This window comes from Labrus bergylta, chromosome 17 (assembly GCF_963930695.1).
Source record: "Labrus bergylta chromosome 17, fLabBer1.1, whole genome shotgun sequence".
Classification (NCBI taxonomy): Eukaryota; Metazoa; Chordata; class Actinopteri; order Labriformes; family Labridae; genus Labrus; species Labrus bergylta.
The window spans coordinates 3,834,372-3,855,737 of NC_089211.1; the positions used below are offsets into that span (position 1 = coordinate 3,834,372).

Below are 21,366 nucleotides of genomic sequence, written 5' to 3' on the forward strand. Positions count from 1 at the left end.
GTCTTCTTGTGACTTTTTAGTTCCTGATACTGTACGGTTGAAAAGCTCAAATAGAGGGCATGAAGCTGTGCATTCATTTGAACTTCCCTTTACTGAATCAGCTCTAAATGCTGTTACAGATCTCCCAGAGAGAGGTAGCTCAGACATGTCTGAACGAACAGCCACCGCTCTGTTCTACTGCGGGGGGGATTCCCTTACAGTCAGGAGCGATAGATCATAAGATCAGGTGTCCGTGTTTGACATGTCTCTTTGAGAGGCATTAGAGACGAGGCGAGGGAGGGAGATGATGGAAAAGTGAGAGGGACTAATTGTTTGCAGCGCTTAAAGATTTAATGAAGGTAGTAAGTGTAGCATTGGATTACTGGTCTGTGCTGAGGCGAGGTGAAATGAAATGAACATTTTTGTTCTTACATCTTCAGGGAATAGAGGCCCACCTCCCTCATTGATATGGAAATAGATGGGACAAGAGAAAATACATTAACTTCAGATTCTTCTAGAAAAGATCTTTACGGTCGAGGCTCTGACCTTGCTCTCAAAATGAGTCTTGCAGAGACGTAAAAAAATAAATATCCATATAGGCATTGGTGTTTCCACATGAATAATGCAAGCACAGGGTGATTTGTCCTTCAAAGCTTAACCAGTGAGGCTTGAATATCACCTTAATTTAGATGTATTCATTCAGGCTGCATAAATGACCAAAAATAAGAATTGCGGCTGGTTGCAGAAAAAAAGAAAAAGCCCTTAACTCCATCCAGGAACTGCACCTTCTCTGTTGTCTAAGCATCTGTTTGACCCCTGTCCTTTGTTCCGCAGGCTGAGCCTTCCTTTTAAGGAGTATGGCCTTGTTGTTGGTAACACACTCATGTAGCAGCATAGTCCAGATAAGTATCCAGATAAGCCCAGGTTTAGTTATACAGGTTTGAAGAAGGCCATATTATGTGTTATGTGTTACAGTGGCACTGAGTCAATAAAGCATCTGTTTTCACAGAGTTACTCAGATAGTCAGATAGTGTGCCAGGCTAAAGGCAATTTCATCGACCTAGAGAAACAGTCTGAAATTGTATACACAGGGGAAAGGAAATTGATGTTGAGACTTGTTGCTGGTTTATTGACACATGCAGAATCAACTTGGCCCTAAGCATTGTAATTAACAGGTGAATTACCCTTTAAATCCAGTTTAAAGGCTTATTATGCCTTATTGTTAAAATCGTATCTTTAGTACAGTGATATTTATACATTTATTTTTCAGTGCTGGAAATTCAATTTTTCCTTGACTCCTCAACGAATGAATGTCATTGGTGTGTTATTATGACTAGTAACAATATGGCTTAAAGAGACTGTTAGGTGACTAAATCATGACCAATGCTCCGAATGTGAAACATCATAAATAAATGAGAAGTACAGTAGTGGTCATCCTAATCTGTCAAAGAGTTTAAGCTTTAAGCACACTCATTATTAAACTTTATATTACCTGATACCTGATACCCTAGTTTGAAATGTGGTATCCTCTACATGTAGGTGTTTTTGTTTTGAAGCTTTATTGGAATACGAGTGTTCTAATATTCAAACAGGCAGAGACTGCATGAGGAGTTCCACTTCCTTATTGTTATACTGGAATGTTACATGACGTCTGAGGAGCCTTTTAGTGCATGTGCTGAATTTTGATTCATTAAATCAATTCAATTCTCTAAATCTCATTCACACTCCTGGGGCCCATGAGGGTGAAATCCAAGTGGTCGTTGTTCTGGTGGAGAAGTTGAGGGGTTTCTCTGCTTTGTTCTCATAAAGTTCAGACCTTGAAACCAGCTCACTGAGGCTCCTTTGTGCTTCCAGCGGTCAGCTGAAACTGGACTCAGTGTAATCATTGTAAATAAGGAACCGTCATCATCAGCCCCAGCCTCCCTGCCGGCTGCTACAACCTCCCCCCCCCCAGCTGACTCACTTTCCCATGAACTGATGCAACTGGCAGCAAGCTCGGAGTGACTGGTTTTATCTCACAGACACGGTTCTTTTTCTTCCCAGGAAAGTAAAGCCGTTGTTTTTTGAGTCATCTTTCTCACTAGATGTTTGGTATTGATGTTTCATGCCACTGTGCAGCACATCTTTCTTTATAGCATTAAGCACTTTGTTTTGGAAAGTCAGAAAAGAACAGTACTGCATAACTGACACTGCATCTCAGGGAAGTCTGCCCTGAAGGACAAAATTCCTCTGCGGGGAGAGGTTGAATGGAAAAGTTGAAATGACTTCCCCAAACAATGCCCCAAAGACATTCTTGTAGGCAAAGAACGGACACAACAGAGAACTCACTTCTGATTGGTTGACAGGTCACAGTGAGCACACGATTGCAGTTAAAGATAGCTGTCACTGGAGAAACAACATTTTTTGACAAACGTAAAACACCATATCTTTTCTTGTTTTTACGACATATGAGCAGATAAAGATGCACAATAATAAGATCCACACCCATCCACAGGGCAAGTGGAAGTTAGTTGTTTCTTTTGTTTGTTTAGGTTTCTGCCTTTCATTGATAGGACAGCTGAAGAGAGACAGGAGATTCAAGGAGGAAACATTAGGGCAGACATACATAAAAAGGTTGCATGGCAGTCTTAGGTAATGGACATAAAGAAGGGACGAGGTTGAAGTGAGTTCTCATCACATGTTTGACTCTATAGCAACCCCGTGTGAGATGTTCTGCCACCCAACTGCATAAGAACAGGATAGAAGAGATGCACAGCTGAATAAAACAGATAATAACCTCAAGCTAACCCCTGACTCAACCAGGTACCACACTGCTCTGACACCCACCCGCATCCTCCCTGGCCCACCAAACACCCTGCTCTAACCCACATTAGACAACCTATTGATGCAATAAAACTCTGCAGTTGTATCGAAGCAGCCAGATCAGGAGACACCATCGATTTCACTTTCTTTCCTGGATCTGTCTGCCCACATGGTCTGATTTGTAAAAAATCTAATGAGTAGTAACACCAGGATCATGTCCGCCTACAGACTGCCTCATTGAACCGTTGAGAGGGCCTGGACAGACTCCAGTATGTTGGCAACAAATCCAGGCAGCTGCTGAGTCAGAGTGTGCTCTGCTGCTGGCTTCCCTCTTACTACCGAGTGTCTGTCTCCCTCAGGCTGGGGCTCATGCTGCACAGAGCTAGCCTCTGGCGTAGATTCCTGTGCTGGCTGTAACAAGGTGTGATCTCTAGCTGCTGCTGTGGAGTAGACAAGTCAGGGACTGGCAACTGCACAAAACCTAAATGCATGTTGGGAGTTGAGTTGTGCTGCAGGATTTCTGTCTTCTTCTGTGAGGACTTACTTGATCTGTACTTTTTAGAAATCAGAAAACTGAAAATCTAAAGGACTCTCTCCTCAAATTTATTAGGAAATAGATTGAGAACATTTCAAAACATTTCCTGGACAACCATCATGAGTAAAAACCTGGAGCAAAGACAAAGAGGCAGAGCTGAGGGGGGTCTTTCTTGTCTTTCAGCCTCCTTGAAAACGGCTAGAACTTACTCATCTGTTGTCAAATCAGCCACACCCCTAATTATGATGATATGATAAAATAATAATGGATGAGTTATTTTTTTTTAAATCCTCCCTGTACAGTGTGTCCCTGTAAATATGGGATCTATTTAGATCTGGACCAACTTTTCACCAGGCTGTACTGTACATGTTTAATTCTGCTGTCATATTAACATGGGTCTTAATATATTGTAATACGTGGGGTGGCTGTGGCTCAGTTGGTAGAGTCGGACCTCTCTCAACCGGAAAGTTGGGGGTTCGATCTCCAGCTCCTGCAGCCACATGTCCGATGTCTATGAATGTGCATGAATGGGATTAGTTAATACTGATGGTCACTTTACAGGTGTAACATGAGGTGAACAAGCACTTTGAGAAGTCAGAAGACTAAGAAGTGCTTGACAAACTCAAGTCCATTTACCATTCTTAATGGAACTTCCAGGGTTTTTGCGGCGAGCCTCAAGTAGACACTTGAGGAACTGCAGTTTTTAGGACTTTGCACATTGGCTTCATTTTTCATCATTGGAGGCTGCCACTTGTTCATAAGCTACTGATGTTTCATGTATCATGTATGTCATATTTCATATTGTCCTACAGTATTAATTTAACAGGAAATGGCCGAATTTGAATCAATTGAGCAGTTAAAGAGGAAAGCCTTCATAATTCACACATAATTAAGAATGGAGATGACCGCTGCAAAAAATGTTAAACTCTCTCAAGGTTATACTCCGACAAGGTCTAGAAGACTGAAGGTTAATTTGAGGGTTTCAGCCTCTATTTCCCTCATGGTATCTGTATCATCATCTTGATGTGTGGATGTGGGTCTCATAATAAAACACATCATTACTGTTCTGTTTGTGGTCCATCTGGCTCCATGTGTCCAGCTCATTACTGAGTTGCAGTCAGACAGTCTATCTGCCATCACACCCAGTGACACAACTATTCACCAGTCAGCTCTGCTTCAGTCACTTGTCCTGCTGCTGCTGCTGGGGATATTAACAGATTACCCATGAGCTGACTTTTCATTGGCTGAGCGCTTTATATTTCCACAGCTGTAAACAGTTTCTTTTTTTTGCAGTAATGGCACATGTTTTTGTAATATTTGTGTATTTTACACTTCTGTTGTTGCTTCTGTGGTGTGCAATGACTCCAGAAAGCTAACAGGGTGCGTTAATGTGGAGAATAAAGGTATTATTGTAATCCATGAATGAGACAGATGGCTGGAGGAGCAGATTTTGCGGGGTTTGATTAATGACCAAATAAGTGGACGTTAGTCTGCATGACTGAAGGACACCGTTCAGTGTTGTGGTCCTGGTCTTTGTTTTTACCGGCTGCAGAGGTCCCTCCCTCTTACTCCAAACTGTGCCAGCAGTCCTGCCGGTGTGGAGAGCGCAGCCATCTGCCACCATGAGTGTGTGTGTGTGTGTGTGTGTGTGTGTGTGTGTGTGTGTGTGTGTGTGTGTGTGTGTGTGTGTGTGTGTGTGTGTGTGTGTGTGTGTGTGTGTGTGTGTGTGTGTGTGTGTGTGTGTGTGTGTGTGTGTGTGTGTGTGTGTGTGTGTGTGTGTGTGTGTGTGTGTGTGTGTGTGTGTGTGTGTGTTCTGTAATGCCAGCACAGGATCCTGCATGTTTGAGAGCCTGTGATTTGCCAGCACAGACAGTGGAGGGATATATTTTGAAATCAGAACTTGTTGTGTTGGATTTTTGACCTTGCTTGGACTTCTCAAACTAAACGGTTTATGGAGTAGTTACCAAATGATTTCAGTAGCTTTGTGTATCAAAACCATTCTTCCTGCAGGGTTGGATAATTTGACGACAACAGGAATATACAGTATTTAGTTTTTTCAAAGGTGAAGTTCTGGAGGGGGCGGGTGCTTTTAATGCCATTATTAGAGAGACAGGATTGTGGTTAGAGTTGGATATCAGGGAGAGAGAGCTCGGAGAATAAACTTGACTTTGACTGATGATTTCAATCAGTGTTGATTTTTAGCTGTTTGTCTTGAGGAAACATCAACTCAACTCATACAATATTTCCATTACATTTTTCCTGGTAAAAAAAACAAACAAAAGATAATTGCAATTTTCATACTTGATAGTAAAGACCGAAGCGCAGACACTGGCGAGTCACACTGGGTCAGCCGAATGATCATTTAGAACGATACTTAGCTTATCTGACTGTTGTGTGTTTATCAGGACACTGAGATAATGCTGAGGATGGGTCTGTTTAATCCTCTGGCTTCTGTCACTGTTTAGCTGATGTGTGTGTGTGTGTGTTTGTATACGTTTATTATCAAAGGGTTTTCATTTCCTCACAGACAGATCGACAGAGAGACAAGAGGATGGAGAGGAGATGAGGCTGTGTTTCTGTCCTTGTTGGTAGACTGCTGATGTCTGTCATAGAACGTAAAGAGCATCAGATTGTGAACTTTGGATGTCTCGACTGTATCTTCCTAATCTTTTATTTAAGAATAAGCTGATGATAACATCATTTGATTTCCCCAGAACAGAGGGCCTAGAAAGACACGTTGCATAACTTCAATGGTTTTGCGTTAACCTTATCTACTTGCAGCAAAATTGAAAACAGTCATCTCTCGCTTACCTCTCTTGGCAGGAAGGATTTTAAAGTGAAGTTATATAACAACCAGTAAAAACATGAACTATTGTTTTTAGCAGAAATATGACAACAGAGATGCTCAACTTCAACCTCTACTGAACACAATCAGTCCTCCCTGTTTCATCATTATTACTGACCTCGCAGCAATAAATCTGTCTTATTCCTTGTTGTTGTTGTTGTTGTTGTTGCTGCTGCTGCTCTGTTTGGCCTATCCTTCTTCCTGCATCTCCCTCTCCCTCTATCCCATAGAGCTTTCACACTTGCAGAAAACTCCTGGAAAAACTCCTGATACTCCAGGAGGAGCTGTATGTTTGAACACAAACAGCCATATATTTAACTCGGAATTTACCCGGAGCATCTCCTGCCAGCCCTCTACTCCTTTTCCCACAGCAAGTGATGTGCTGTGAGAGTGCAGCAGGATAAACATGACCAGCACTAAAGGCCTCTAATCATTAACTTAGGCTCCCCTTTGAGTGAGCTATTCTAATGCTCATCTGTACATTGTGTGCCCGTGGTTGGTTTCATACTATGGTGTCACCACTGATTGACTGCAGGTACATTAGACTACTACTAAGAAACAACAAAGGACGGTTCTGATATGTATGGAAAAGTCCAAAACCATAATGAAGAACATTTGACACAATATTCAGAATAACTGCATCACAGACATGTTTCCACTTGGTGTTTCCTCCTCTTGTAAAAATGCCAGTTAACATGTAAAGGATTGTTTGTTTTCAGACAGTCCATTGACTCTCTCTATTTTTTTCTCTCCTCTTGTTGCAGCCATCAAGGTGAACTGTCAGGGCTCGTGTGGGATCTCCAACAAAGTGAACGACAACTCATGGACTCTGGAGGAGCAGTACTTCAACAGCACACTGTCGGTTGCTGACAAAGGTAAAGACATCAGAAGCTTGAAGCTTTCCTGCTGCTTCAACGTGCGGTTGCATTTATTGAGTCCTTAACAGGCTTTAACTCTCAGGCAGTTTTGTACACAAGCTGAACAAACTCAAACTAACAGGCCTCTAATCCAGAAAGTTTTTACTTGATTTACAGTTCTTAACATAAAAAGTACAATTTGAAAATCCTTTCTGTATTAACAAACTACATTTGGGGGTTACAGGTTTTAAATGTATATGCTGTAAAACAAGATTCACACATATTTATAGTTATTGTGTATATTTGGTGCATACTTACTATAATGCTTAAAGGCCACTGATTTCCTTGACAGTAAGATAGAAATTTAAATTCAGTCTAACTGACTTGCCTTAAGGTAAGAAAACACTCACAAAAGAATCCAAAACTGAGCATCATTTATTAGTCACCAGGAGAACTATGTCATTTGGTTTGCTGGTGTGGCTAACATGAGCAGTACTAGCATCGCCATCCTTCGCTCCTCCCTCCTGAATGTCCACATGTCTGTGCTCGCTCCGGTTGATATTAAAGTTTAAACTGAAATACATTTTTATACTTGTTTTCTGGATCAAAATGTGGCCATACCATGCTGTTCCCTACAAGAGGCTATCCGTTCACTATGCTTGTTTACATCTGGGTAGTAGAGCAGGGAGAGCAGGCCCATTAACCAGAGCTACAGCAAGTCTATGGCTATTGGGAGTGTGTGCTTTAGAGTTGCAGCATAACATTTGACCGGCATCAATATTAACAATTTGTATAACCAACGAGTACTTCTGGTACTGGAGGATGATGTTTAACCATTAAGTCAACCAAACACACAGATTTCTAGAAATAGGTTTTCTAATTTTCCAGGCAGCAGATCTTCTATCATATTTGAAAATACTTTTTAGACTTTTACCACTGAGATAATTCATATATTATATATTACACTGAATGGAAACCAATTACTTTTTAAAGATTTTTTTTTTTTGGGCTTTTCGTGCCTTTAATGCAGAGAGAGGACAGTGGATAGAGTTGGAAACCAGGGAGAGAGAGCGGGGAATGACATGCGGAAGGGGGCCATGGGTGGAAGTGAACCTGGGCCTACCGCTCGAGACGAGAGTCTCAATACATGGGACGCGCGCCCTAACCATTGCGCCAGCACGCCCTGAAATGAAATACTTTTCAGCAGAATTGTCTAACACTATGAAATGGAATTGTTCTAAAATAATAAAACAACACATCCCACACAGCACATCGGGGGCATGAGACTGTTATTCCTCTCCCATGAGAGGACTGAAGTGTCAGGGCCTCGATATCTCTGCCATAACAAAAAGTACGAGGTGTCTGAAGCCTTTCACCAAATTTCGTTCATGGGAAATCTGCAGCAAAAGGCTTAATCTCCGAGTGGAAGCAGCAGGTTTTTGCAGCCCTGTGGTAAGGAGCTAAAGCCTCAATCAGTCAGAGTAGTGGTCCCCTGCAGGGAGGGGATGTACCAGCCTCTCTGCATGCTGCCTCCCAGAGGCACATGGTCATTGGTGTCAGCCTCTGTCTGGTAAGAAGGTTGGACAAGCACCACCGAGGACAAGTTTAATGATTTTCCTCCTGGTCTCTTGGTACCATCTTGCTCTGCTGCATCTAGGCCCCCGCTCACCCGCAGAAAGCTTACACAGCCTTTTGTTGTGAGCGTGATCTTCCATCTTTTGTGTGTGCTGCCGATACCGCCCACGGCCAGAAGGTGAAATGTGCTGTTCATGCATGAAATCTGTTGTAAAATGCAAATGACATAGTTGAACTTAATGGCAGTCACTGAAGCATTTAATCCATGCCAAGAAGGAGTCTGATGTTTAACTCTCAGTATTGTACAGTATGTGCTTCAGTATGTTGAGCTTCAAGGTTTTCAGTCCCTCTCTCTCTGTTCTGTTACCTCCACCGCTGCCCTGCACCTGTACTGGGCTAACACTTTCAGTCCCACTAGCATCTTCCTGCAGGCTCCCACAGTATGAGTTAAAGATATTATCTCATCACTCCTCAACTTTCTGCATGTTTAACACATCTGCGAGGAGTGATGAGTTCAGGGCCTAGTTGTCAAACACAAACATTGTTCTGTTGCTGCAGTAAAGATTTCAAACAACTACATGTGAAAAACGAGCTCTTTAGCGGCCAAACATATTTAGTATTTTGACCTGATAGTTGCTTACTGTCTGTCTGTTGTTGGTTGAATCTAAAATGTATTGCTCTGTAATATTGTGTTACATGTCTTACTGTAACATCCGGCTCTCCGGAGAGACTGAGGGCTTCCCCCCTTTATGTTTCATCTTACATTCTTATAATGAGCATATTGTTATTACTAGAACAACGTAATTTTACATGATTTACCTCAGTTAACGTGAGAGTAAGTAGGACTATTTTTGGATAAGATACCCGACAAAAAAGTGAAGACAAAGCTTCAAAAGCACAGAGTTCTCAAACTTAGCAAACATGAACATCCAAAAACTTTATGGTGAATAATAAGAGAAATGGAAAATAGAACTAGTATCAAGATATTTAACCAGATTTAAAATATAGTATGGACAACAGAGGCCTTGGAATAAGTGTAAAACATATTCACTCTTTCTATTTACACACACACACACACACACACACACACACACACACAGCTCACTCCAAACAGAGATATAAATAATTCATTACACATCCTCCCATGTGCTCTCCTTTATCTCTGCCATTTTTCCACATCCCATTCTTTTCCGAAAATGGGCTGCTCTGCCCGAAGGGACGAGCGGCACAGGGAGTGCGAGACGAGGTGACAGAAGACCACCACACACACACACACACACACACACACACACACACACACACACACACACACACACTCTAACACAAAGCAAGCATTGCTCACTCTGACTGACTGATAATGTGGTATGCTACAGATGCTTGACGGTTGGTGGGGCGAGGAACAGTGATGTCAGCGTCTGCTCTTCATCCCGTCTCTTTTCTGTGTTAATGACCTTCAGAAAACGAGGATCTTCCTCCCACCGCTGTAGTTTGATGGTGGTTACCCTGGAGACCTGGTTTACAAACTGACAGCTTTATTTTATGATCAGGCTGGAGACAGACTCACTGTAGCATACTTTTATATATATATAATGAACTCTGACTGACAACAGACTACGTGAGGTCTTATATAGGTCATCTTGCTATCTTATCAGACAAGATAATATAAGTGAATTACTGTTGTAGCAGCCATGATGCAACTTGAACGATTGCATTCACAAGTTTCGCATGTTTTTCTCACTTTGGTGTGTTCATGACCTGAAAGCTGTTACGTGGCAGCAACATGGACCCTCCCAAGAAGACGTGTTATATTTTACTGCTGAGAGCTTTTAAACAAAGCTTCTATTTGTATTTGGTGTTTTTTTGGTAGATTTTGTCTCAGACTTGTTGCTGCATCTGAAAACTCCCTAAAGCGACTCAAATGTATCTCACCTGACTAATAATGAGTGTTCATTACTTTTCTCTCTAATCTACACTTCTGTTTGTTGACAGTTTTTAAATGTTACAATCCTTATACCATATTTCATGTCACGATTTCATGTGAGGTCTTTCTTTAATCTGAGTTGTTTTTTTTCTTTTCAAACTCAAAGGGTCACTTTACATTTTGGGAACAGTTTTTCAATAGTTGTTTTACCACTTGAATGCAGGGTCAGTCAAGCTGATGTAGTTAAACTTGTGAGGCTTGAACTAAAACTGATAGATTTTGAGAGCAGAGTACAGCTGAGGGTTGAGCATGTTTATGTATCTTGGCTGTAATCAGACAGTATGCATGATTTGTAATGAAGCTTGTGGAACAGAACGTGAAAATTATAGAATCACTTCAGCTCTCTCAGCTGATTTAGGGAACCCAATATATTTCACTGTGTTACAAAAGTGGACATTGTGACTTAATGACGTACTATATTAAAGTAGTGTGGGGGGTGGGCATCTGTGGCTCATTTGGTAGAGTCATTGCCTCTCAACCAGAAGATTGAGGGTTCGATCCCCAGCTGGGCAACATGTCCAATGTGTCCTTGGGCAAGACTCTTAACCCTGAATTGCTCCCGCTGCTTCAGTGGTGGTGTATGAATGGATTAGTTACTTCTGATGGATGATACTACACAGAGATCATCACTACCATCAGTGTGTGAAAGGGTATGAATGGGTGGGTGTGACATGTGGTGTAAAAGCCACATGTCACAGCTTTGAATATTCAGAAGACTAGAGACGCGCTATATAAGCTCAAGTCCATTTACTTAACCTCAGGTTAACCCATAGCCTGCTATGGTTCTGGTTGAGAGCATGACTGCTTCCTCTAGCAGTAAACATAATGCAAATGTACACACACACACACATTCTGAGTACTTCCCCTCAGGAAACTGAGACCAACGGAAAAAAAATGGGCTGGTCTCTATTGAGGTGAGACATGTTGCTGTCAAGAAGAATCTAATGGGGCTGTCAGCTCTTCATGGAATTAATAACCCAACTGATTCAAGGTGTTCTCAGACTCAGGGGAACCAAAAGGCACTTTTTGCAACTTTTTTTTTTTATGTATTCAACCAGGTTATTAACCTATTGAGATCAATAATTCTTTCATAAGTGTGACCTGTCCAAGAGGGCAGCAGCACACGTCATAATAACCATGAACCTTATGCTCAATGTGACTGACCTGAGAAGTGATATTATGTATAATATTTGCTGAACAGAATCGAATTAATGTGGCTAGAGAATCATTGAATGAGTTAGAAGATACTTTACAGGTTAATTTGACTTACAGGCATTAAGACAGTCCTGGAATAGATATGTTTTAAGATATTTGGGGCTTTAAGATATTTAAGAACTCTGTAAGATTGGGCTACAAAGCCTGTTGGACAATATCAGGAGGTAGTTTTTCTGGTAAACTGTCAAATTAAATGTATTGGTGGAGTACCGAGTCCTGCTGATGTCATCTAAACACTGCAAACATTATGTTAACCACACGGTATGTGAACAAGTGAGATAAAAGGGATTACAGTTCAGAGCTTTCTTCACATATTTCAAATGATAAACCTAACCAAGTTTAAACACCTCTTCATGCTTCAGACCACTTCCTGTTAAATCTTCAGGATGCCACTGATGTTTCCTGAAACACAGAGAGGCTTCTTTAGTTTGCTCTTTGTTAACAGATAACATCTGAAAAACAGTGTGCACACAGTTACTGTTGCTCTTCTGGAGGTTTCCTTCTTTGCAGTGCAGCTTGGTTGAACTCTATCCTGATGTGTATAAATATATTCTCATTCATTTAGCCTTTTTCTCCTTGCATTGTTCACCGATCAATCTGATTTAAAAATCAAATCCCACAATGAATGGATCCTACTAAGTATTGTATATGTGGGGTTAAGCTCAGTCAGTAGAGCAGGTGCTCTGTGTACAGTTTCTTAAAGTCTGTCACACGAGTTGCAGGGTCGACTCCTAGTCCTGATGCTAGCAGGTGCACATCATCTTGACGACTTTTCCTCCCCATTTTTCAACTCTTTCCCAAGCTGGCCTACCTAAAAAAAAAAAGGCAAAAAGAATATCCTAAAAGAATCCTAACCACAGAGATTCCTGCTGTAGATACTCACTAGCTCCCCAAATGTAAACAGTATCATTCTACAGCTTCAAATGTTCCAGAACAAAATCCACTTATTCAAAGTACCCAGCTGCTTTGTCAAATGGATCACGTATCTCTGACCACCATCTAAAGATTTCCATGCCACAGACGGGGTAGACGGCATGTATGAGTATCCAGAGCCTGATATGTCTGATTCCCCTGTGCCACAGAGCTCCATTGTTGTACCAAAACGATTAAAAACACATCAGTGAGACAAACTGTTGCCCTGGAGGAAATAACCCTTCATTATCACGAACACAGCCCAAAGACTTGCTGTAAATACTCACTAAAACACTTAATGAGGTTTGTATTGCAGCGTTAACACACCCTGAAAGATGAACTTTGGTTGAGCTGTGTAAACTTTAAGCTTCAGTATACAGCTGTTTTAGGAGATAATGCTCCCTTTTGAAAATTAATTAACTTTTCCTTGATCAGTTTATAGACATTGAAAACTCAGTGTTATGGTTTTGATACAAAAGAAGAAGAAGAAAACTTATCCTTTCATGTGTTAGAGAAGTTTTTATACTGGGATGCTGATCCATAGTTGTTGTAACAGGGGACAAGAATGCACTCAGTCTTGGGTCGATCACTGCTGACCTCAATGGGCTTGTAAGTCATTGATTAACTTTCCTGTGAAACTTTGCCAGCTACACAATCAACAGTTTGTCCCTCTTTGTGACGCTGGTTCTTTGGTTTCGGTTGCAAGTTTTGTTCCCTTCAAAAGACTTCTCTCGGCTCAGCTGTCCGTCAACAGCCAACTCTGTTTGTCTCAGAAACTCCATCCCACTGGGAAAGTAGGTGACCCCCCCCCCCCCCCCCCCCCCTCTCAGACTTCACCTGGAAATCTGACGTTAACTATTATGTGAAGCCTTAATAATAACCAGAACACAAACCCTGAGAGTTTTCATTATTTGTGCAGCTTTAAGTGTACTTTGCATTTTATCCGTTTTGCTCTAATGTGTAACTGATAAGTGTTCCTCTCTTACAGCATCTCTGGCAGCAGGCGAACACAGTTTCCCTTTCCAGTTTGTTATTCCAGGTGAGTGTGGGATTATTCATTACATGTCTTCCACCCTTATCCCTCCACGTCAGGGGGGCACACCCTCAGTTCCCGTAATAGTTTCCTAATGGATCTGTTTTATCAGAGCATGCAGGTTTGATAAGCTCTGAAAACGTGGAACTTTTCCAAGTGTGTGTACTTACAAAGTGTTCAGCCCAAAGCCCTTTGTCGTCAACACAATGCAGAGCTAATATAACGGGTGTGAAAGCTCATTGTTAAAGTTTGATAGATTGTGTGATAACCAGTCATTATTTCTCTTCCTAAACGTGGCTCAGTTGATTTTTCCTGATGAGCTGAACATACGTGGCACCTGTGAGGACACAGTGCTGCGTCTGTCTGGCATCTTCCCCTCTCTGAGGCGTGGGCGGGGGCACAGGAGGGGGGTGGTGGGGTTATTTTTAGTCCCCTCTCCGGTTGTGCAGTCACTGTTTAATTGGTCTTCATGCCCCCGTGCTTCGCCCTCCCCTCCCGTCAGGCCCTCAGAATGCAGAGCATCAGCACAGGGCATGTTACCTATCATGTAGCGATAAGGAGCTCATTGGAGGATCTTATGTCTCCTGCTGCCCCCTGCTGGTGAAGCAAATAGACTGAAATAATGGTATCTTTAAAAAGGACTTAAAGCAAACTCCTGAGCCAAATTGGATTGTAATAAAGGATTTTTTGTGAAGTTTTGATCCTAATGAACCAAAAATGTCAGCATCAAAACAAATAGAAAAATACTTTCAGTGATAAAGAATCTTAATTATTTGCTATGTTTGATTAAAATTCTACTTTTTGTGCTGAAATTTAATAAAAGCAGATATTTAATAGAATACAAAAAATCACAACTTTGCTTTGTAGTGAGCAGGTGAATTTTTTGTTTTGAGTTGCTAAAAAGTACCAGAGATGCACTGATTGGTCAAATCAGGCTGATACAAATATTGATGAAATAACAGCAATGATATTATGATATATTTAAAATTGTTGCTAGTATGTCTGCATGTCACTGATCTTTCCCAGAGACGGTGTACTCTGCCAACATTTTCTTTCACATTTGACCATGATAACAAATCACAGCTCGACCAGCAGGAGATTTAATCTGCTCTTAAAAAAAAAAGAAAAAAAGAAGTCATCTCTGAATCAGCTGATAGGGCAGATGTAGGACGATACCAATATTCAGCAGATGTATTGGTGCATCACTAAAAACTGCACTATAAAAAAATCCTGCAGTTGTACTAAATCCTTTTAAACTTCAGATTAAACTCCAAATAACCGCTTAGCTATTTAATGATCATGAATAAACAGAATCCCAAAGGCAAAACTCGCCTCCTGTCAGGTAGAATCTGCAAGAAATTTGATTTGAATCATGCAAGGAGTTACATGTTAATACACTTTAAGAGCATTCCTACACTGTGACTGAGAAAATTCAACTTTGTGGATTTTGTTGCACTGTAGCATTTTAATTTGGTCGCATTAGTTGTAGCTTGCTTTATTGAACACTTAACTGAGAGGATATTTGTTGAAAGGAAACGGAATTGTATCACCTGGAAAACGCAAAAAATATGGACAGGTAGTTGAGTAGCTGTAATGTTAGCTTGTTTTATAGCATAGTTCCAGTTATATGGTTTTGATTTCTATGATGGCAGAGAACCTTTATGTCTAACATTTTTAAATAAGTTAAAGGCAGGGTTGGTAATTTCTTCCAGATACACTTTTGAGATTTTGGTTGAAATTGTCTTTAGGTCCTGACAGAAATTAATAACTCATGTTCTGGACGAAGAAAATCTGACATCTGTAGCAGTAGTAAGCCTGTAAAAACTTTGACCAATGTCTGCCACGAGGTACCAATCTGATGAACCAATCAGATGCCTCCCCGTCTCCCTGCTTGTACTCTACCCTTTGCGTGCACTAGCCCACACTCAGAGGAAGAGGCGTGTCTTTTGAGGAAGCACAGAGGGGAGGGGGTAGGTGTAAACTGAGCACTGAGGGAATGCTACTTTCAAAATCATGCTAGTTTTTTTAAAATGACTAACCCTGCCTTTAATATAACCTCTACTGTATTGGTAAAATAATGACGTTTGACAAGGGAAGGGGGAGGATTTAGGATTAATAGCGCTGTGGGTCATCCTGCTGATGTTGCTCGTGATCTAGGAGACGGAGCTTTGGGTAATGTCATTGTTGTTGTTGTTTTTTTAATAAGCTCTACAGGGAAGTACTAAAATCAATTCTTACACAAGCAGAGCTCAGTTACCAGGATTTGAGTCATCAGCTGTTGTTGTGGCCCGATCATTTTTTACTGAGGGAACAAAGCAAAACAAAGAGCAGAGGAAGGAGTAGGCTGAGATGAAGCACGGGGACACTTACAGGGATAAGAAGGGTTACATGGTGTTTGGCCTCATTCCAAAGGGACACCAGATATTAGTTCAGGAAGTGTTCAGAACAAAGGAGAACACAGATCATGAAGATGTGGTACATTCATTGAGCACTTTTAAACTTGTATGCTGTAGTTCATGAACGCCTGCATATCGTGTAAGCATCAGTGTTTCATACAAATTAAAACTGTGAGCAGACACACACAACACACACACACACACACACACACACACACACACACACACACACACACACACACACACATCTCCTATCTCTGTGTTGATGTTCTGAAATGAGGCTGTCAACTGTGATACATTTCAGAACATCAGTGCTGAGCTGGGACTCGGGTCTGGGATTTGGGGGATCAGGGAGGATACTGTCAGACAAAGTATGTGTGAAATGTTTGCTGCTTCAGCTGACAGCACAGAAATCAAACTGTGTGTTACCTTCAAACAAGTCCCCCCCTCACAACCCATTTACTTCCTCTTCTGTAGACCTCTGTGAAAAGGTTACTGCAAACGTCTTTCTTTAATTTGGATAAACAGGTACTTCACCAGTGTTTGAAAAGTATTTCAATACCAGCATTTGAATGTGTGAGGGAACAACACTGAGGTCATGCTGACAGCTCCGTGAGACCAATCAGCGTTTAGATTCCCTGACTAACATGAAATGCATCAAAATTGTCGATCCAACCTCGACTGTGAAAACTGGCATTTAAAAAGTTGTTTTCTTCTCATCGTCAGGACCGACTTATCAGAGCTTGCATTTCTACTTTTTACAAATCTCCTTCCTGTTGTTCATATTTCAGTAAACAAAAGATCTTAAAATTGTAAACGCTGACTTCAGTGGAATTACAGAAAAAATTGGCTTCCCTTGCCAGAGAGGCATATCTAGACGCTGATTGCAGATGGGTTCTGACATTTATAAACAACTGTTCTTCGTTACACAACCAACAGAACCCCCCTCTCCCTACTGGCCATTAAATAGAATGCAGGTTTAGGCACACTACAGATGTTAACCTTGTAGTGGCACCAGAGTGAATCAGCAGATTCATTTAAATGAATCATCTTGGGACTTTACTTGTGTAGCCTACTTTTGACTCTGGTGCCTTGACTTCTTATGACCTGCGAATCAAAGAGTGCTCACCATGATTCTAGGTGCAAATATCCATTATAAAAATGTAAAACATCAGGTCTTTATCTGAGCTTCAAAGAACAAGTGAGGAGACAGAATCCTGGGCTGCTCTCAGCAGCCATGTTCAGGTCTGATGTGTCTCCTTGTAGGTCAGCTTGGTGTTTGATTTTTTTTTTGCTTCAAAGCTGTCTCCAACCAAACAACAAGCTGCCACCTCTTGTGGTTAATTCATATTGACAGCAGCAGCAGACTCATGCTGGAGCAGCCGCTCGCCTTGCTGACGTTAACATCTGAATAAGGATCAGGAAAGAAAGGGGGCTCAGCATTTCTTTTGACTAAACATGAATCACTTTTTTTGTACATCCTGTTTGCACTGTTGTGCTTTTAGTAAATGTTTTCCTCTTTTCTGGCTTTGAACCTCTCTCTCTCTCTCTCTCTCTCTCTCTCTCTCTCTGTCTCTCTCTCTCTCTCTCTCTCTCTCTCTCTCTCCTTCTGTCCGTCTGGCTGCTTCCTCCCCAAATAGTTATTTTTATCTCGCTCTCCTTAAATTCCCTTTCCTGCAGCCTTTTTATCTGCCTGTTTCCTTGTCTTCTCTGCCCTTTCCTTTGGTCACACAAATAATTAGTGTCCTTCAGTTCAGGATGAGATGTACAGGAATCAATCTGAACGGTTCCTTACATCGTGTGACAGCTCGGATTGAGGCCTGCATGGAAGAGGACACAGACCTTAGTCCTCAGCCTTTCTGAAAAAGATATCAGATCAAATTACATTTCAACCTGATTTATTATCTTTTTTAGCTTCGCATGACGGACATCTTTTGTTAATGTCTAATTGAAAATTGTCAGAGCTTCTGGTGCAAAAATACAAATATGCATATAAATGTACCAGTGTGAATCTGTGTTGGATGGTTGAACTATAGTTTATTATATATCCTCATTATGTATTAATATGGGTTATTATCAGGTTTTGCATTACTCACATTCACATCCAAATCATGTACACTTGTTTACCTTTTGATCAAACATCAAGTTTTTGGCTTTCAGAAGTTCTCATGTAAATTTACTTCAGATCTCAGTGACTATCTTCAGTATCAGTGTAATGTCTGTTTTGTCTTCTTGCCTCTGTCCTTCCTTCCCCACAGTCGCCGCCCCGACTTCCTTTGAAGGCCCCTTTGGCAAAATTGTTTACCGTGTGAGGGCGGCCATCGACACGCCCCGCTTCTCTAAGGACTACAAAGCCCAGAGGCCCTTCTACCTACTCAATCTGCTCAACCTCAATGAGGTGCCTGACATTGAGGTCAGTGTTTCTTAATCTCTGCCAACATAACTTAAACGTTTCTGTTCAGTTCGCTGTGTAAACCTGGGAGTAAGAAAAGTTGTTCACAAAGAAGCCGAAGGGGAGGATTGGAATTGAAAGTCAGCATCATTCACTCTCTTCCTGTCATGACTTTTAGAGTCTCCTAAATCTTTGGAAGAGAGTATAAACCATGTTTAGCGCAGCACCAGCTAATGATGCTCTGAGATTTTCTGAATTCAAACTTTCATACCACTGCTCTGTCTCCATAGCAATTGAGTTATGCTGTGACCACTAAGAAGTTCAGCTACCTCCTGGTGAAGACGGGGACGCTGATGTTGAAAGCTCACAGCGACCTCAGGGGTTACATCCCCGGACAGGTCATCAAGTTAGCCACTGAGATCCACAACAAGTCTGGGAAGGACACAGGATGTGTACTGGCCAGTCTCATACAGGTAAACAATCGAAAATAATAAGAAAAGGTGTGTTTGGACCTCAAGCAAAGCAATGTTTTTGCATGGTGTATTTGATACAAAGTCAATGCAAAGAACTGTGTAAGTAGAAAATTGGTTAATTTGCATGTCTGTGCAAATAAAAAGCAAGAAATGAGATGGACGTTTTGTAAAAATAGCATCTACATTATTCTGCCATTCTACATTTGTATAAATGGTTCAATGCCCATAAAAATCTTATTTTTTCAAATCTTTCTTTCTTTTTTTTCTGGCAGACAGACCTCACAAACTTTTTGAATGAATGCTTGTTGCAAATTTTTTATTATTTTTATTTTTTATTTTTATCACAGCAAATGTCTTTATACATTGGGTTCATACCACTGTAGTTCGCTAGATTACAGCTGTTAAGCGCCTTGCTGGAAACAGTAAAATTTCCTCCCATCTATGACTGATGGAAAGGCTCTCCACAGCTAAAATAAAACACTGGTGGTGGCTTTTTTGAGAAATCTTGGTACCAAGCCGAGAGAATAATATAACAGGTAAAGTAACAAAACTGGGCAATCAATGTGGCTGCAAGCGAAAGTAACGCTAATTTTGACACGGTCAAGTGATAAAGTAAAATGATCAGAGCTGGATGCCTCTGTGGATGATGTTACGAACCCCATAATAAAAGTGTTAAATTTAACCACATATCATTAATACTAAAGGAAACAGGAACTTAAATAAACATTAAGGCCTAAAACATAACCATTCACAGAACTATACCTCAAGATAACTGTAATGGAGGTTTACCTGATCTGTTGTCTTTAAATAATCAATAGGTTGGTAAAGTAGTTGGGTGTAACTATTCAAACTTCTTGTTCACACAGAAAGTGACCTATAAGACCAAGCGGCCTGTGTTCGACCTGCGGACTATCGCTGAGGTGGAGGGAGCCGGGGTGAAAGCAGGAAAACACGCAGAGTGGAGGGAGCAGATCATCGTCCCTCCTCTTCCTCAGTCAGCGCTGGCCGGCTGCAGCCTCATAGATATCGACTATTTCATTCAGGTCAGTGAGTGTTCTGTTTCGTATTTGAATATAGACACATCTCTCCTTCTTTTCTGCAGTTCTTTATCATTCAAATACGCATATCATATTGAAAGGAGAACACTGTGTAATGGTTTTGTTGCGCTGACCGCTCCCTCCTCCCTAGAGTAGATGCTCTGGTGGGTTGCCATGTCGTGGACATTGAAGCTTCAGCGTTTAGCCAGCTCTGAATCGTTCTTAAAACCTTTCTGCATTCTAACCTCTCTCCATTTGTAAAAAAGCATCTTGAATATTATCTAAAAATAGCGCTGAATAATCGTGAACTGTGCTCTCTTAATAAATCCTGTTTGTGTTCCAGGTGTCACTAAAGTCTCCAGACGCAGTCGTCACTCTTCCCATCTACATCGGGAACATTGCTGTGAACTTGTCTCCATCAAGACCCATCCCTTCCAGAGTGACCCCTGCGCCCAGGGCGGCAGGGGTGACACCCAGCGCCCCACCGGCAGAGGAGGACCCAGAGGAGGGGCTGTGTGCAGGGGGCGTGGCCAGTGAGGAGATTCCCACAAAGAGTCACTCCCAGCAGGACCCCTCAGGACAGCCGGTCACCATGTCCCCCAGCGCCTTCAGCCACGCACCCGGAGCAGCCCTGCCTCCAAGCCACAGGCAGCCTGACACCTCCGCCCCCTTGTTCTGTGTGTCCACCGGGGCCACCATACCTTTCTTCACTGAGGGAGATGTGACTCCTGTGCCCACTTCGTGCTCTCTCATCCTCCCTCCAGAGTACAGCAGCTGGGACTATCCTCATGGTGAGTTCTTTAAGAATCTCTGACACACAGACAAAGACATGCATTGATCTATTTAGGGGAGCACAAGATCCTAGTTTGGTAAAATAGTGAATTAAATACATCTTGAAGGCTTTATATGTGATTTTTCACACTTAAATATAATAGAAATCAAGTATATCCTCTGAAAATAACTGTGTGAGTCATGACTGTCTACAATGGGTGTAACACCCGAGTCCCACTGTCTGTGATGTTTTCAGAGTTTTCAGAGTCCTATCTTCAGTTTGTTTACATCGCCAGGACAGCCGGCTGACTCCTCCCCTCATGTATAAAAGTTGTTTAATTGAGGGACTAGAGAAAAGAAGAATAACATACTGTACTCACTGCTTAACTGTGTTTCTAGATCACGCTCATTTCAGGTAAATTTACATGCAGTGTGAAGATACCAGCATAATAAAGATTGCTAGCATTAGCATGCTAACACAACAATGCAGCGCAAGTTGTTTTGGTTTCATGCTGGTGCTCGACACCTGCTGGATCAAAAAATCACATATAAAGCCTTTAAGT

At 41.6% G+C, this 21,366-nt stretch overlaps 1 protein-coding gene across 1 annotated transcript in view; it reads left to right on the plus strand.

The window, feature by feature from the left end:
* Positions 1–21,366, plus strand: part of arrdc1b (arrestin domain containing 1b) — a 37,371-nt gene that overhangs the window by 12,028 nt on the left and 3,977 nt on the right. The window contains exons 2-7 of the mRNA XM_020636011.3: positions 6,926–7,036; positions 13,690–13,740; positions 18,389–18,543; positions 18,813–18,995; positions 19,862–20,038; positions 20,376–20,823. Of these exons, the coding sequence (XP_020491667.1) occupies positions 6,926–7,036; positions 13,690–13,740; positions 18,389–18,543; positions 18,813–18,995; positions 19,862–20,038; positions 20,376–20,823 (1,125 nt within the window). The remainder of the gene's footprint in view (positions 1–6,925; positions 7,037–13,689; positions 13,741–18,388; positions 18,544–18,812; positions 18,996–19,861; positions 20,039–20,375; positions 20,824–21,366) is intronic.